Here is a 15,994-nt window from a genome sequence, read left to right as displayed (position 1 = left end):
CTCTTAGCTCTCTTTTCTTAATATTACATGGAAAAAAATTCTCATATCTTAAAACTTTTAATTATTATCTATTAAGTATAATTTTAATTCAGAATACATATATCAAAATTAAAATAATAAAATCATCATAATATATCAACTAATAGAATATCGCAAAGAAATAAATCCGAGCCCTTTAAAAATGTCTGCGCCCATGAGGTAGCAGCATTTGCTTCGGAACGTCCAGCTTTTCATTAACAAACACATTTTACCAACCTGATAAACAACTACTGTCGAGCGTTTTATCGTTTCTTGAAGAAACTTAAATTATGTAAGTATTTGTCATCTTTTTTCATAAGTTAAAGCAAGGAGGTATAGGACTTGGTTAATAGCTTTACTCAGGGGTAATCCTAGAGAGGGGTAAGAAACGTCCATTGTTCTCGTCAGTGAGGCTAACCAAATTCAGGGTATGTACGCACAGACAGAAAACCATGTATTGTGGGAACGTTACCAATGAAGCCACTGGTAGTACTAGTAGATATCAGTCTGTAGTCTTGAACAGGCACCTCGATGACCAGTGAACAGTTGTCAAAAACAAAAGACCCAGGTGTGGTAAATCGACTACTGTTCATGCGTGCCGCAAAGACCAAGCCTTATTGCCCCTCAAGGTCACAAACCAATATCCGGTACTGACGGTTAGACTCGTCATAATCATATAAGTAGCGCGTTTCCACCTCCTGCTTTACTGGTACATGTACCCAGTACTAATTAAGGGTCTTGAATTTGGATATCCCTTAAAATTCCTTCTTATTTTTCTTTCAGCAATGGAGCCAAGATAATGCTGATCTGGCACTGCCTATGGAGGTTAGATGGAAATATCTATTTTACCAACTGATACCTTTTTTTCAGCTGACGTAAGAAAACAAAATAGATTTTATCAGTTCCCCTGTGATTGTTTATTGATCACTAATTTCTTGATTGATGTTTATTAGCAATCCGAAAACATACCAATTTCTGATCTATCTGCTTGTGTTATCTCCCACTTTTCATTTTAAGTGTTTCCTTACTGGGTTTCAGTATTTGGGGTAAGATTTAAACACTTTTTTATTTGATTACGGATTAACGAGTTGGGGGTTAATTGCTTATTAATTTATAAATTAATTGATTTACTCCATCTATTTCAGATTTATATATAATATTTTATCCAGGATGTTTCAGGCTGTTTCTCCTGAAAATTTCATTGAATTATCTTGATTTATTATGGAAACGGTAGACGTTTTTGTATAACTCTTCAATTTTGATGATCACAGTTTTTCACAACTCATAATGTTAAACAAATAGAAAAATATGTGTCAAATTGGGAAGAGTATTTTTGCAATATCTTTATCAATTTTTGGGCTACAGACTTGAATTTTCTATCAAAATTCTTTTTTTAAAACTTATTTATTTATTTTTTTTTTTCGTGGTCCATCTGACTGCCTTGGTTTTAGGAGGTTGTAACATACCCACATGTAGCAAGACTCTACTCATGTCTTGTTTCGTCACTATTTGCAAACCTTCAGTCTGTATTAGGTTATTGCTTACATATTTTCCAACAACTGTATACAAAAAATCATATCGATTCAGATTTCGGGTTCAAATTTGAATAAAGTTGACAATATCTATATTATCATAACAAATGTTTTGTTTTTGGTTTATAGCCATAAGCCATGAGGAACTTAAAACTTGCAAAGTCAACAGCAATCCATCTGCCAGAGATCAGTAATTCTCAGCACATAAGTGTAGACTATGACACGGGTATATTGTATGCTGGAACGAGGCATGGGGTGATAGGATTTGACCCAAGAACAAGACAGGTGAGTAAAAATGTCAACAATGTTAATGCATCTGGTACATATCAGGAATCATAAAGAGGGCCGCAAATTAGTACTGCTATATATGGTTTTTGATACGTACTGGATATGCTTACACATGGGAGTAGAGGACTCAAAAACTGTAAAATGATGAACAGTTTGCACATCCACAGAATGTTATGCAGGAGTTCTTAGATGTTTATCTTACCCCTTATCTCCTTAACTCACTCACTTCTATAAAGCTGACCAGTTTTCCCTTCAGAATCATGATTAAGGTAAGATTCATCTTGGTGTCTACCATTTAGGCTGCTGGGAAATTAAACACCCACTAAAGAAAAGCAACCTACTACACAGAATCATGTACAATAGAAGTTGCATGACCAACATGATTATTCAAGAGTTTTTTCAATGTGGGAAACTATTTCTTACTAATTTCTCACAAAAAGAAGTCCATTCATTGTAGCTATTGCTCCCTCAGGTTGTTTACAGATTTATTTTGATTGTAGTTGACTGGCTCCACATCTTTGGTTGAGGCTGGATACCTACCAGCTGATGGCAAGGGTAAAATAGTGGGACTGCAACATCTTTCTGATCAAATGTCTGTATGTGTGGCTACTTATGAAGGAGATGTAATCATCTGGAACACAGTATCTGTCGAGGTACATTGAAATGTGTTTTAAATATAATGGATTTTTTTATCATGTTTGATTTCTTTTACTTTGGTTCAAAATTCAAATTATTGCCCTGGGGCACATGCATTCATATCGTAGTAATAGAGATTAGTATAGGTTACAGAAGTCTCTGCCTGTTCTGTATGGTGTGTGTGTGTGTGCGTGCGTGCATGAGTGTGTGCGTGCGTGCGAGTGTGTGTGTGTGTGTGTGTGTGTGTGTGTGTGTGTGTGTGTGTGTGTGTGTGTGTGTGTGTGTTAGCAAAACCTTATGACCATTAATGGCTTCAAAATGTGAAAATGTCTTGTTTTTTCTCTACAGTTGGAGAGTGTTGGCAGCGTGGAGAGTGGACTGAGGTGGATGAGCTGGAGTCCAGACCAGGAACTGGTGGTACTTTCCACAGGTAATATATCTTGTTGTTTATACTTATATAAAAACTTAGTCACAACATTCTGTTTCTCTTTCATCTGTTGTAAATATTGCAGCATTGGCTTTTCACTGTGCCTGTTCAGATTTGTTTGGATTCAATTCAAATTTAAGCTGTAGTAATGATGCTTTGCACAAAAACCAACATCAGATTAAATCGATTACTTTATCATGGATTATATATTTAAGTTTTTATCAATAATATTTATGTAAATAATTCTTTATTTGTGGAATACTGGTACTTAACAGGCTAGGTACACTTCTTGGAAAAGAGGCTTGCATAATAAAATGTGCAGTTAACTTTTGTCAAACAAGGAACTGATTATTTTGGTACTTATATCACATATTTTTAACTACAGGAAACAACACTTTGATTATGATGACCAAGGACTTTGACCCACTGACAGAGGTACCAATGAATCCTGAAGGATTTGGGGAAGGTATGTGTTCTTGAGATGGAAAACTAAAATTGTTCATATTTCAGTTATCACATATTGCCTTTTTTTACTAGAGAGTTGGCTTTCAGCACACGTTATTAGGAGTTTGGTAATTTTTATATTGAAAATAATTTCATGAATTTCGGTTATGAATTGATATATGATTATAAACTTACAGAAGTATATTTTTAAGTGTTTAGAATGTAGTGATTAAAAACTTATTGCAGTGCACTGATTTAGTCATCTTATCTTGATTTTTTCCAGACCAGTTTATCACAGTTGGGTGGGGGAAAAAAGAGACTCAGTTCCATGGATCAGCTGGCAAGGCTGCTGCTGTTCTGAAAAAAGAAGTAAGCTCACTAAAAGTAATTTTGCTGATGGGCTATTTTCTCATGTGCCTTTCTGTCTTCTACCCGCTATATAAAAGTGGGATGCTGCATGTGCATATTTTTCTTTCAAAACCAATCCTGCTTATTTTTGAAAATCACCAACCAAATAATATCAAAGCGTGTGTGCTAGAATGTTTTTATTTAATTTGTGGCATTCTTTCATGTTAGTGATTGGTAAAGATATTCCACATTCTTTATTTTACCGTTACTGTAATATTTTTTATTCAGGCATTAACACCAGCTCTTCCATGGGATGATGGCATGCCTCGCATCAGCTGGAGGGGAGATGGTCAGTTCTTTGTGGTTAGCTCCATCAGTCCAGATACAGGTAAATCGCAAGAAAATATTTTTCAATCACAATAATATCTGTATATAACTTATATGCAGTACAGATTGTATTTTTCCCTTCTTCTTGCTTTAACATGGTTTTAAGCTATTCTTATTTTAGTGTTTTTTACGTCTTTATTTTTCATCATATACTTGCATAGATATATGGTCACTGTATTCCATTCAATATGAATAAACAAATATCCCAATGAATGAAACTACTTTCTCAATAACCTTACATATTTGAACCAGTAATTTAAGATGGCAGTTGTGAGTGGTTAGATTGTTTTTCAGGAGCTAGAAAATTACGTGTTTGGAGCAGGGACTGTGTCTTACAGTCTACCAGTGAAAACTTGGATGGATTGGAACATACCCTGTCGTGGAGGTGAATTCCTTCTCTGAATTTTTAGCACATGTGTATTTTATTATCTTTTTGATTTAAATTATGGGATTTCTCTGCAAGTAAGGTTGATGTAAAATTTCCTTTTGGGTGTTCAGAAGAAGCTATTGCTTCATTTGTACGTGGCAGACATCCATTTTGTTGTGAACTAAAACAATTTGTGATAAAACAAAGAATGTCCAGGAATACTGTTTTTGGCAATAGATTCTACAAATGCTTTTATTTTTTCATTGTGTTGCAGACCAAGTGGCAATCTGATTGCCTCAGTCCAGAGAAAGCCAAACAAATATGATGTTGTGCTCTTTGAGAAGAATGGGCTAAAGCATGGAGAATTCACTATGCCTTTTCAAAGAGATGAAGTTCTGGTATGTACAATATATATGGCACAGCTGATGTGTACATTTTACACATTGGTTTTTTGTGGCTTGTGTTATTTATGTTTCATGGTATAGAAGACAAAAATGGTTTTGTTTAGTTTGCTTCTTGCAGAAGCTTAAGGCTTATGAAGTTCACTTTTTAAAAAGACCATTTTCTTCCTTAGATAACCGAGTTACAGTGGAACAATGATTCCACAGTTTTGGCTGTAGTTTGTGAGAAGCTCAACAATGGTGAAGACGAGGAAAGTTCTAGGTCTTATGGTGAGTAATAAAAAGTTTCAAAAAAGTTTAATATTCTCATCACTGGAAATTAAGGCATATGAAATAATGATGAAGCCTTTTGGTTAAATTATTTGCTTTCTTGGGGATGCAAAATAGCTAACAGATTCTTTTACTGCTCTTAAAATAATCATTTTATCTTAATTTCAGTTCAGTTATGGACTGTCAACAACTACCATTGGTATTTGAAGCAGACACTGATCTGGGATAAGTCACAATTTGACAAAGCTACTTCAATATTGTGGGACCCAGAACATGCATTAACGTTGCACATTGTGTCCAGTGAAGGCAACTACATGCAGTACACATGGTCCTTTGCCACTGACTGTAGTCTTGGAGGCAGTGAAGATGACCAGGCAAATGTGGCTGTGATAGATGGAAGTAAGATGCAAAGTTGTGATACAGTCAGGGTTTGACAATCAAATGTTTGGTTAAATAAGAACTGGATTTATAGCTTGCCGAGTAATTTAAACTTTCAGTTTGTGACTGCATACTGTAGAAAGGAATCATGTTAGATTCTTTGGATAAGGAACTTTTCACAATTGCAGCCAAGCAATCAAGTAGTGAATATCAAATTTTAATTTTAATTTTGAATTTCAGGTCGGGTTCTTATTACCCCATTTAGGTCCATGGTTGTGCCTCCTCCCATGTGTGCATATCACATACAGCTACCTGAGCCAGTCAATCAAGTCGTCTTTGCCCAACACCCACATTCTGATAGAATGGCAATCCTGATGGCAGATGGAAGGATTGCTATATATAATTTTACAAAGGAAGGTAATAAGATGGTAGATTTACTGCATTGTTAAGTCTATGACCAACAAAAATCAGAATACTATCTTTTAAACAGAAATGGTCCATTAATTTTTAAAGTTATAACTTGATATATGTACAATAATTTACATGTAAAATACTTTAATCTGTTTTGCTTTATTTTGAAGTATATTTTGTAATTTCTTATTATCAGATCAGGATTCATTCAGAAATAAGAGTGCCATCACACATGATGCTTCAGTTAAAATACAAGCTGGTGGTAATGGTTTCCAAATGCCGTGTGTGCCACCAAGACTAAGTGGAATCTTCAGGTACATATAAGAAGCTCTTGAGAGTTTTGTCATATATCAAAATAATCTTGCACCCAATTTGAATTCTTTACCCATCATTTGCCTATCATTTCAAGGAACATGCCACCATGCTTATAGGTATTCCTAGATTGCAATTTTAGTATAATTTAACTGTTTATTGGGTCACAGTATTTCCTGAGGCCCTCTGACTAAGGCCATGATTATTATTTGAATAATTATGTTCATCAGTTTAAATTATGTTTCAATACAGGACACTCAATATCTTGATTTGATCTTGGCAAAAGTGCTTTTGACATAGTATCTGTCTAAGTTTGGACTTTCTTTTAATGCATAAGACAAAAGTTATAAAAATACTAGATTAAATTGTACAGTTTCACATTATACAAAAATTATCTTGGATATATAACACCATCTCTCATGTAGAATTTAAACTTTTTACATATTATTTGATGGCATGCCTATTTTCATTTCAGTGCCCATGTTGAAGAGAGTAGTAACCAGTCTAATCATCCATTGTGGATCTCTCACCTGGTGTGGGTGAATCCTACTTGTATCCTCTTTGTCATGTCATCAAATAGCGGGAACTCTTCTTTATGTCAAGCTGAACTGATTGAAAATGCAGACAACAAAACATTTATTGTACGGTATGTTCAGATTTTTTTTGTGAGTCCTTTTTCCCTCTATTTAAAACTTTCCTGTTAATTTTGTTGTGTCACTAAACGTGTTGGTTTTCATTATTTTTATGAATTTTTTGTTAATGCATGGTAACCAGGAAATAATATAGATAGGTACTTGGCATGGTATCATAGAAGGGATTGTAATACTATGTTCAAACTGATAAGATCAACTGAAATGTTCTTGTTCTTCTTATCTGTAGTGAAACATTTGAGCTAGAAGAAAAGGTTATTTGTATGTGCAACTGCCCCAGTACACATGTTGCCATCCAATTGGCCAGTGGCTCACTTTTAAAATATCAGCACGGTAAGAATATTAAAATATATCAAATGTTATTTCTTTAACAGAATGATTCTTTGCATTTGTAGAACTGCAAATGTTTATTTGTATCTGAGCCCAAAGAGCTACACACCTCTGCAGTAATTAATTTTGAGTTTTGCCATAATAGAACATTGTAATTTTTTTTACAAAAGTAAAGCAAAAATATTTGATTATAGTTTCCATATAAATTTGTGTTTGTAATTACTTAAGATTTTAAAGCTTTTATTTGATAAATCTGAATCATGAGTTGCTGTGGGTCTAATAGCCTTTTGTTTTTTTGAGTATCTTTATATTATAAATCTTGATATAAAATGTTTGTAATAAGTGAGGCCTGTGAAAAGTTTGAGATACAACTGATAGTGATACTAATATTTTAAGATATGATGGTGTAATTATTTTTATACATTATGCTAGATAGTGGACTCATTTTGCCATGGGAATCTTTGGATGGACATGAGGTTCACTTTCCACAACCATGTATGCAAATGGCTGTATGTACCATAGGAGAAGAGGTATATGAGATATTTGAAAGATTCTGCTTCCATTTTGAACTTATTTGCTTCAAAAGACAAACACCAATGATGTTTATTTGTGTCATTAATTCAAAATGAATGGAACATAAAACTTTTAATTTGCACAAATAATTTTTTCCCTTCCAATGAAATATCATACTGATTATAAATCACTGCTATGTTTTGCAGGAGGTTGTTATTGGTCTAACAGAGAGATACAGGTGCTATGTAAATGAAATGGAGGTAAGTGACTTCTGGAGTAAATAGTTTTCATTGTGATCGCTTTAATCCATTCCTGTTGATATTAGGGTTGTGGCTTATTACTTTCAAAAATATTATTATTATTATTTTATATAAGGAATAAGAAGACTAAACTTTGAAAACTATAATATTGCAAATGCAACCTTGGTTACAGTTTAATCCTTGTTATTTTCAAAACTACCAGAAAAGATGAACTAATCTCAGTATATAATTTGATATGTTTTTAAGAAAATAAGAGATAACTTTAGAGATTAGCTGATTATCACTTCTTTTTTCTAATGACAGGTAGCCTCTAATTGTACCTCATTTGCCATTCATGAATCATTTTTATTGCTGACTACACTGTCTCACACTTTGAGGTGTATAAGTCGCAGCATCAGAATTAAAGGTAGGTCAATTTTGTTATTTTAATACCCTTTCTCTTATTTATTGGAATATATATATTTTTGCTTTATTTCTCCTTAAAATGCTAAATTATTATCATGTGCAAAAACAACATAATGCCATAATGCCATAACTGACCAGTGACCAGTTCATTTCTGAAATTAATTTGAATATAACTTCAATCTGTTATTGGAATGCATTATGTGCATTTCAAACCTAATATCAAACAAAAACACCACCCCTGGCTTTCAGTTTTTCTGGGGTTAATCAGTGAGGGTGCTTTTATCTGTAAGTTGTCAAAAAAATTTTTTTTCAGACCTTCCATCTCTCTCTGATGGTAAGGCACATCCATTTGATGAAAGCATAAGAAGAGTAGAGCGTGGATCTCGCATTGTGACAGTTGTGCCCGATGATACAAAGTTAATCCTACAGATGCCCAGAGGGAATTTGGAAACCATTCACCCAAGAGCCTTACTACTGTCTGCTATCAGAAAACATCTGGATAGGTAAGTCATTCATACCTCTTACGTACATTAAGCAGTAACAACTTGATGTTTCTTTGTGCATAGATTTTAGATTATGACATTTAGATGTTATTGCTTGAATTTTAAATCATTATTGTTAGATGTTTGTAACTGATGAGGTCATGTTTTTATATTTGTTTAAGTATGAACAAATTGTTGAATCCTTTTTGGTTATTAATAATCAATTTTTATGTCATTTGTGTTTTCCATATTGTTTTAAAGGCATAAAATACTGTTAACATGCATATTTAGGTATACATTTCCTTCAAAGATTTGAATTTTGGATATTGATTATTGGTCTGTAACCCTGACATTTTATTCTGCCCAGGTTGGAGTTCAAATTAGCCATTGAACTGATGATGAAGCACAGAATCAATATGAACTTGATTTATGACCATAATCCTGAAGTATTTCTGGAAAATGTCAAGAAATTTATTCAGCTTGTTGACTCTCCAACGCATATTAATTTGTTCCTGGCAGACCTTCAGTAAGTTATTTTTATATTAAAAAAGCATCTGTTTGTCAGATTTTAGCAAATATTCAACAAATGAAATGCATAAATTTTCCCATGCAGTATCACCCTTTTATTTTTCTTAGAATCAGTTTGTTATTAATAAGACATTTTACATAAAGACAACATGTGAACACCTCTTCAATAAATATGAATGTTAGATATTTTTGAAAGTAACACATTGATATTGTTTATAGAGAAGAAGATGTTACTATTACTATGTACCCAGGGATATATGGTAGGGTAAAACCAATGGAAGATGATGACAGCAAACCAGTGAAAGTGGATAGAGTGTGTGATGCAGTGAGAACAGCATTAGAGCAACTGAATGCTGATAAGTAAGTACAAGTGTTAAGTAGAAATCCCAGGCGTAGAATCTTTTCTAAACAAAATTAGTAATTTCCAGGATTGTGCATTTAAGTGCCATTGTTGATAAGAAAAGTATAAATACAACTCATCTTTTTAGGTATTTCTTGTGCATTTTGACAACACATGTGAAAAAGAGAGTGCCAGAACTGGACCTTGCCTTGCAGAAAATCAAAGATTTAAAAGGTGACTCTAACAGTAGCAAAATTCACAGAAGGTCTGAAAATACATTTAATTTCTCATTTTTTTTTAGACAGATATATTTGGTCTGGTTTATTGCAGTCCAGGATAAACAAATATCAATTTGAAATTAATTGAGTATTTCGGGTCTATTTTAGGATGTTAAAAGAAATGGCTAATGTTGTTGATCTTAAATTACAGTATTAGGCATGGACCATGTACTACAGATTTATCATTGGTAAAAGCAGAGTACAGTTTTCAGTTTTGAAATTGAGACCAGTTTCTAACCTAATTTTAACCTCATTTTAACCCTGGAACTGGCCCCTGAACTCTAATTGCATACCAGCATTTTAAGTCTTTATCTAATTTTCTTAGAAATAAGACATTTCACTGTCTCAATTTGTAGAAGTTTAAGATATTGATATTGGTACTGCTTCAGGTTGTTACTATGTCCTCCATTCAGGAGACTACCATTATTGATAGTAAGCTGCTGATTTGAACCTGTACTTCTGTTTCATTTCCATGATTTCTAAGGCAACAATCCAGTGGGAATGAATGAGTCTCTGAGACACTTACTCTACCTTGTGGATGTGAATGAGCTGTACGATGTTGCACTGGGCACATATGATTTTCACCTGGTATTGATGGTGGCAGAAAAGTCACAAAAGGTAATTTGTTACCATCTGGATATACTCCTGATATGTGGAAATGTTATCTGGAATAAATCATGTTGTTTGAATATGGTGATCAGGTACTAACAAGTGCAGTTAAAAATTTGAAAGTTCAGTACAATTTGTTAGTCAGTCTTGACAAAGTATTATTATCAGTATTTGTTTTGAAAGAGGTTGAAATGTGAACATGCACATCTAACAGATCAGTTTTTTCAAAAGACATTCAATCTAGAGAAATGCTAGTATGTTTTTAACAGAGTTTGTTTAAAAATGATGTTCTTGAAATATGTTTTCTAGGATCCCAAGGAATATTTACCCTTCCTGAATCGTCTGCAGTCCTTGGAAAGCAACTACCAGAAATTTACAATCGATAATCACCTGAAGAGGTATTCTTCAGCTCTTGGACACATTGCCAAGTGTGGTGAGTGTATCAGAAAAAAAATTATTTTTAAAAAAAAGTTATGACACAAACATTTGAAAATTATGTATTAAATGTTTATTTTTGTTTAAGATGGCCTGTGCTTTTGTGTAAAAGCTTGTTTCATGCTTTAATTAATTGAAATTTCTAAACCCTACTAATTATTAGACAGGTGAAAAATGGTTGTCAAAATATGTATATTTAAAGGAAGTATATAAGTTTAAGACTTGATAGAATCAGTGAGGACTAGTAAATTGTTTAGAACTCCAGGAAATTGTGTTGATTTCATTTTTTCAGGAAATCCAGTATATGATCTCTTACACTGATAAATGATCAAATTTTCATCAAATGCAAGAGGGACACAAATACAAGTACTACTAATCATTGAACTTTCGTATTTCACTCTGATTTGGAGTTAAAGAATCGGTTCATTTTGTTTATAGTTTTATGTGTTTGATTGTTTCATCCATTAATTTGTACTCTGTAACTGCATTTAGGTCCCAGTCATTTCTCAGAGTGCCTTACACTGGTAAAAGATCACAGCTTATATGCACAAGCTCTTCAGCTCTTTGATAAAACCACCCAGGAGTACATGGTAAATCTTTTTGTTTGATTGCAATTTTTTGTTAAACTTTTAATTTGCAAAGACAAAGTTTTTTGCTCCATACAAAAAAATTGCATCTGTGAAAGTTTTTTTGGTTTGTCATTGAACACGTTTTATTCCATTTTTATAAGTATCATCAGTGTCCAAATATTAACTTCAGGAAATTGCCAGTGCATATGGGACACATCTGTCTGACAAGAAGCAGTATGAAGATGCGGGGCTAATGTATAGCAAAGCAGGGGACCATGAGAAAGCTTTGAATGCATTTGTAAAGGCTCTTAGCTGGAGAATGGCTCTCATTATGGCTGCAAAGCTACAGTATGAAGAAACTAAAATGAATGACTTATCTAGAATGCTTGTCAGTAAGTGCTGTATAACAATTGTTCAGATGACTATTAAAAACTGATATATGGATGCCTGGAGGTGAAATTTTATTTGTAGGTAGTACAGAAGATTTAAACTGTAGATGTTGCATTTTTTCTTCTTGTATTGTTTTTTTTACAGTACTGAATTAAGAGATGTATGCATTGAAATTGCAGGGCTGTTATAATTTTTATTTTTGTTATTTTATGATTTTATTTATTTTCTCCTTTCAGCTGAATTGAAGAATGCTGGAAGGTTCACTGAAGCAGCTTGTATCCTTGAGCAGTATATTAAAGTAAGTTATGAAATCATGGTGTGATACCTTCATTATTAGAACCCACAGTATAAAGCTACAGATCAACCAGTAAGTCTCATTATCCATTTTTACAGGACATAGAAGAGGCTGTTGTAGTTCTGATTGAGGGCTGCCAGTGGGAAGAAGCACTGAGACTGGTAAATACTTGTTTTATCATATATCATGAGTTGAGGAAAATCCAGAAATCGGTTTTGAAATTTTGGTGAGCAGTTTGTTCAGTTGGAAATTGATATCAATATGTTATTCATATGGTGTGAAATTTTGTGAAATAGTATGCCAGTTGCATGCTTTCTATTGATGTCATTTGCTCTAATTTTTTTGTAAGTGGTAATGCATTTATATCTTCAGGTACAAGCAATGCTATCCTCATAAAACATTTTGTCAATTTCTCTTCCAGATGCACAAATGGAAAAGAACAGATTTTATTGAAAGCAACTTAAAAGCTGCATTATTGGAAAAGTGTGAGCAGCAGCTGAATTTCATAGAAGACACTCAAGAAGTTTTTCAGAAGCACAAAACTCGCTTGGTAATTGTTAGGAAGGAAAAGGAAAGACAGAGGCTTGAATTGCTAGGTTGAGTTTTTTTTATATTTTTAATCTTTCACAATAATTCTTTGGTTAAATGTTGCAAATGATGTAAAGATATATGTATATAATGATATATTTATTCACATTTAACTTTAGATTTTTTTCTTGCCCTGGTAAAAAAACAATAAAAGAAGTTTAAATGAAAAAGTATAAATAAAGATGTATTTGTAAATTGATCAAAATGATTTCATTGCAGAAGGCTGTGGCACATATAATGATGCAGATGCAGATTTATTCTCTGATGCTAGTAGTGCCACAGGGGAAAGTATTCAGTCCTCCAAGTACACCACCAGTAGTCAGAGGTCGTCAGTAGCCTCCAGGACATCAGGGTAGGTCACTTTCACTTTCTTATTCATACTGAGATCTCATTATTAGTTTGGATATCACTTATATTTATTTACCAAATAATAACAATAAAATAATGTTAAAATTCAAAAATATCTGGCTCATCTGTTTGATTTGTACTCTGCTATGGCTGGCTGTTTTTATTTTAGGTTAAACTCTTCTCTTGAAAGCACTTATTTGCTACAGCTTCTGGTGAAATATTAGTATTAATGTGATGAACACTGTTTTCAGAATCTTGATGATTATATTTAATTTTTTTTGTTTAAAACTTTTCAGAAAGTCATCTAAAAATCGCAGAAAAACCGAAAGAAAAAAGTGGAGCCTAAAAGAAGGCAGTGCACACGAAGACTTGGCCTTAGTGGAAGCTTTGTCCAACTATATAACTTGCACAGAGCAGATGAAAGGTAAGCACAGGATGCAGACAGCTAAATTTGTCACATTTTCATTTGTTTTTACTTATGTGTATTGATTTGTGTTTAACAAATTAAGCAATTAAAGTATTGGTTAAATAGCAGTGTGGGAAAATCAGACTTGCATCTAGCCCAATTATTCAATTTGTGATATGAAAGGATTACTTACAAATTTCTGATAACAATTGTTTACTTCAGATGAAATAAAAAGTCTTCTGCATATGCTTGTGATGTTTGATTATGAAGACCAAGCCAGTAAACTACAGAAAAACTTTGACCAGTTGCTGCAGCTCATTGAAAGGTCGATACCTACAATATGGGATGGCAGTATGGAGGGCACGAATCAAACCAGTCAGCTGGTAGGAATTTTCTTTGTATGCTATATTGTGACATTTTGTCACCACAATCCTGCTTTTGTTCTACATTAAGATTTAATTTGTTGATAGTTGATTAAGATTTAATTTGATGATGGTTGTTAATATATATGTATATTTTTTATAAAACAATGGTTTATTCTCACAACAGCTTATAAACAAATAGTGCACAATCTCTCAGGGACCATGAAAAATATAGTGCCCAGTGAGTGGAAATGGGACCCCCTTATTTGTATTTACTAAGTATATACATTTTTGTGCACATTTTTTGTGTTTTGTAGATAATTAAATATCTTATTATTAAAACCTGTAATACGCATAATAAAATTAAAGGGATAATATCTCTTTGTTTGAGATCTATATTTCACAATAAAAACATTGTGAATAACTCATAGAAAAATAATATATTGTTTTACCACAAAAACGGCAGTTATAGTTATTATTCTGATATCTGAGCTTGTCTTTAGACCACGTGACCTCCATTGATGGCTATACTCTGTTAAAATCTCTTAACAAAAAACCAAACTTTTTAGAAAAAAACCAGGGACTAACTTTGAATGTAAAAATGGATTCATTACCCATTGGTAAGTATGGGGAAATTGTTGTTTACTCCAGGAAAATTCATTTTTTGGCTGAAACGAAGAGTTATTATCCCTTTAATGTTTTGACAGCCTTAGTTTTAAAGTTAACATTTATTGTTTTTCTCTGTCTTTAGATAACTGGACCAGATGCAACGGTGAATAGCATTCTACAGTCTATGCAACAGGAAAGGCAACCAAGAGATGAGCCACAGTTAGGTAAGATGGATATGGAAAAATATTATCCATGCATTTTTGTGACAAAATTCAGGGATCATGTTATATCACCTGCCCGTGTGTCCATTTGTCCATGCATTTATAATTTTCCGCTGTCTCCCCTGAGATCATTAGAATAAGGAAGTTGGAACTTATAATAAGTGATTGATAGACATTTCATCAGAGGTGTTCATTGCCCCGTCTGAATTTTAGTGCTGTCTGGGGTTTGGTTTTCCCCCTGTGAGCAGATGATTCTATTTTTCTCATTATTTTTGCTATCTCCTCCTATACCATTGGAGTGAGAACATTGATTGACAGAAAGATATAAACGATGCCACCAACATGATAGTCTCCCTGCCTCCACATGCGCTGTCGCTGCAGGGACCTAGCAATTAAACCTCTGAGCCAAGATTTAATCCATTTAATGACAGGTGTGGAGGCAGGGAGACCATCTGGAATTGGCGGCACTGCTTTTGAAGTGTGGTCGGCCATATTTAGTCAGCAGATCAGTAAGTACTCGGATCATCTATTCTGAATGGCCACATTTATGTGGCGAATTGCGGGATATGTGATGGCTAGCCATCAACACCATGAAGTTTTATAATTATTTAGTTAACTCATACTTAACATTTTAATATATAAGAGGACAATTCTACTAGCATGTATCTTGAATTGATTTTGATGTTATCATAGACTTGGGTTACAACAAGCAATGCATCATTAAGTCATTTTATTTTAAATTTCAGGTAGCCACTTGAGGATTCCTCCTACAATCAACAAAAATAAAAATTGGAAGACGTGCATTTGATGAAATGAAAGAATAAATGATCATGTTGAAATATTTCTTTATAGTAGAGGACTCATAGATACATAATCATTTTTGTAAGGAATATTCATTGTTTTGAACAGTGGTAATTAATTTAAACAAAAATCAACTTAAATCTTGTACCATTTCTTGACAGTTCAAACATATTTGATGTTCAATTAAACAGTTTGTTGTACTACATGAAATCATGTTTTGGTATATTGTGCTTGTGTATCAAGTGACTGGGTCTGAAAGCAACTTGTCTGCTTTACAGTATGGTCAGCATGAAAATGACACAACCTACATTGGTTGTGTAGACATAACGAGAGAATAAAAAAGTTATTATGTTATA

General features: G+C 33.4%; 1 protein-coding gene across 4 annotated transcripts; it reads left to right on the top strand.

Annotated features, from left to right (window-relative positions):
* The first annotated feature begins 155 nt into the window (after positions 1 to 155).
* On the top strand, positions 156 to 15,994 carry LOC106150996 (elongator complex protein 1). Of its 4 annotated transcripts, none has more exons than XM_024077587.2 (35): positions 166 to 310; positions 802 to 843; positions 1,680 to 1,835; positions 2,339 to 2,491; positions 2,823 to 2,904; positions 3,287 to 3,367; positions 3,629 to 3,714; positions 3,982 to 4,081; positions 4,375 to 4,465; positions 4,722 to 4,845; positions 5,022 to 5,118; positions 5,287 to 5,517; positions 5,737 to 5,913; positions 6,104 to 6,221; positions 6,695 to 6,865; positions 7,099 to 7,202; positions 7,632 to 7,729; positions 7,919 to 7,972; positions 8,276 to 8,378; positions 8,691 to 8,880; positions 9,227 to 9,385; positions 9,607 to 9,747; positions 9,876 to 9,961; positions 10,490 to 10,623; positions 10,924 to 11,047; positions 11,542 to 11,639; positions 11,809 to 12,010; positions 12,245 to 12,306; positions 12,402 to 12,464; positions 12,725 to 12,899; positions 13,111 to 13,243; positions 13,536 to 13,663; positions 13,868 to 14,028; positions 14,759 to 14,840; positions 15,584 to 15,994. In XM_024077587.2, the coding sequence occupies exons 3-35, from the start codon at positions 1,689 to 1,691 to the stop codon at positions 15,643 to 15,645; spliced, it is 4,017 nt and encodes a 1,338-aa protein (XP_023933355.2). In that variant the 5' UTR covers positions 166 to 310; positions 802 to 843; positions 1,680 to 1,688; the 3' UTR covers positions 15,646 to 15,994. The 4 variants fall into 4 exon arrangements, with proteins under 4 accessions (XP_013379508.2, XP_086874838.1, XP_023933355.2 ...); XM_024077588.2 differs by having other exon boundaries at positions 802 to 893; XM_013524054.2 differs by lacking the exon at positions 802 to 843 and having other exon boundaries at positions 156 to 310.

This window comes from Lingula anatina, chromosome 1, assembly GCF_051362555.1.
Source record: "Lingula anatina isolate TDL-2025a chromosome 1, LinAna3.0, whole genome shotgun sequence".
NCBI classification, from domain to species: Eukaryota; Metazoa; Brachiopoda; class Lingulata; order Lingulida; family Lingulidae; genus Lingula; species Lingula anatina.
The sequence above is the reverse complement of the archived record's forward strand: the minus strand, read 5'-3'. Positions and strand labels throughout refer to the sequence as shown.

Bases quoted from the DNA above. Each gene is read 5' to 3' on its own strand.
- LOC106150996 (XM_013524054.2), top strand. From the start codon at position 1,689: ATGAGGAACTTAAAACTTGCAAAGTCAACAGCAATCCATCTGCCAGAG. The intron at 1,836-2,338 runs GTGAGTAAAAAT...TTTTGATTGTAG, and splicing joins TTGACCCAAGAACAAGACAG to TTGACTGGCTCCACATCTTT. The intron at 7,973-8,275 runs GTAAGTGACTTC...TTCTAATGACAG, and splicing joins GCTATGTAAATGAAATGGAG to GTAGCCTCTAATTGTACCTC.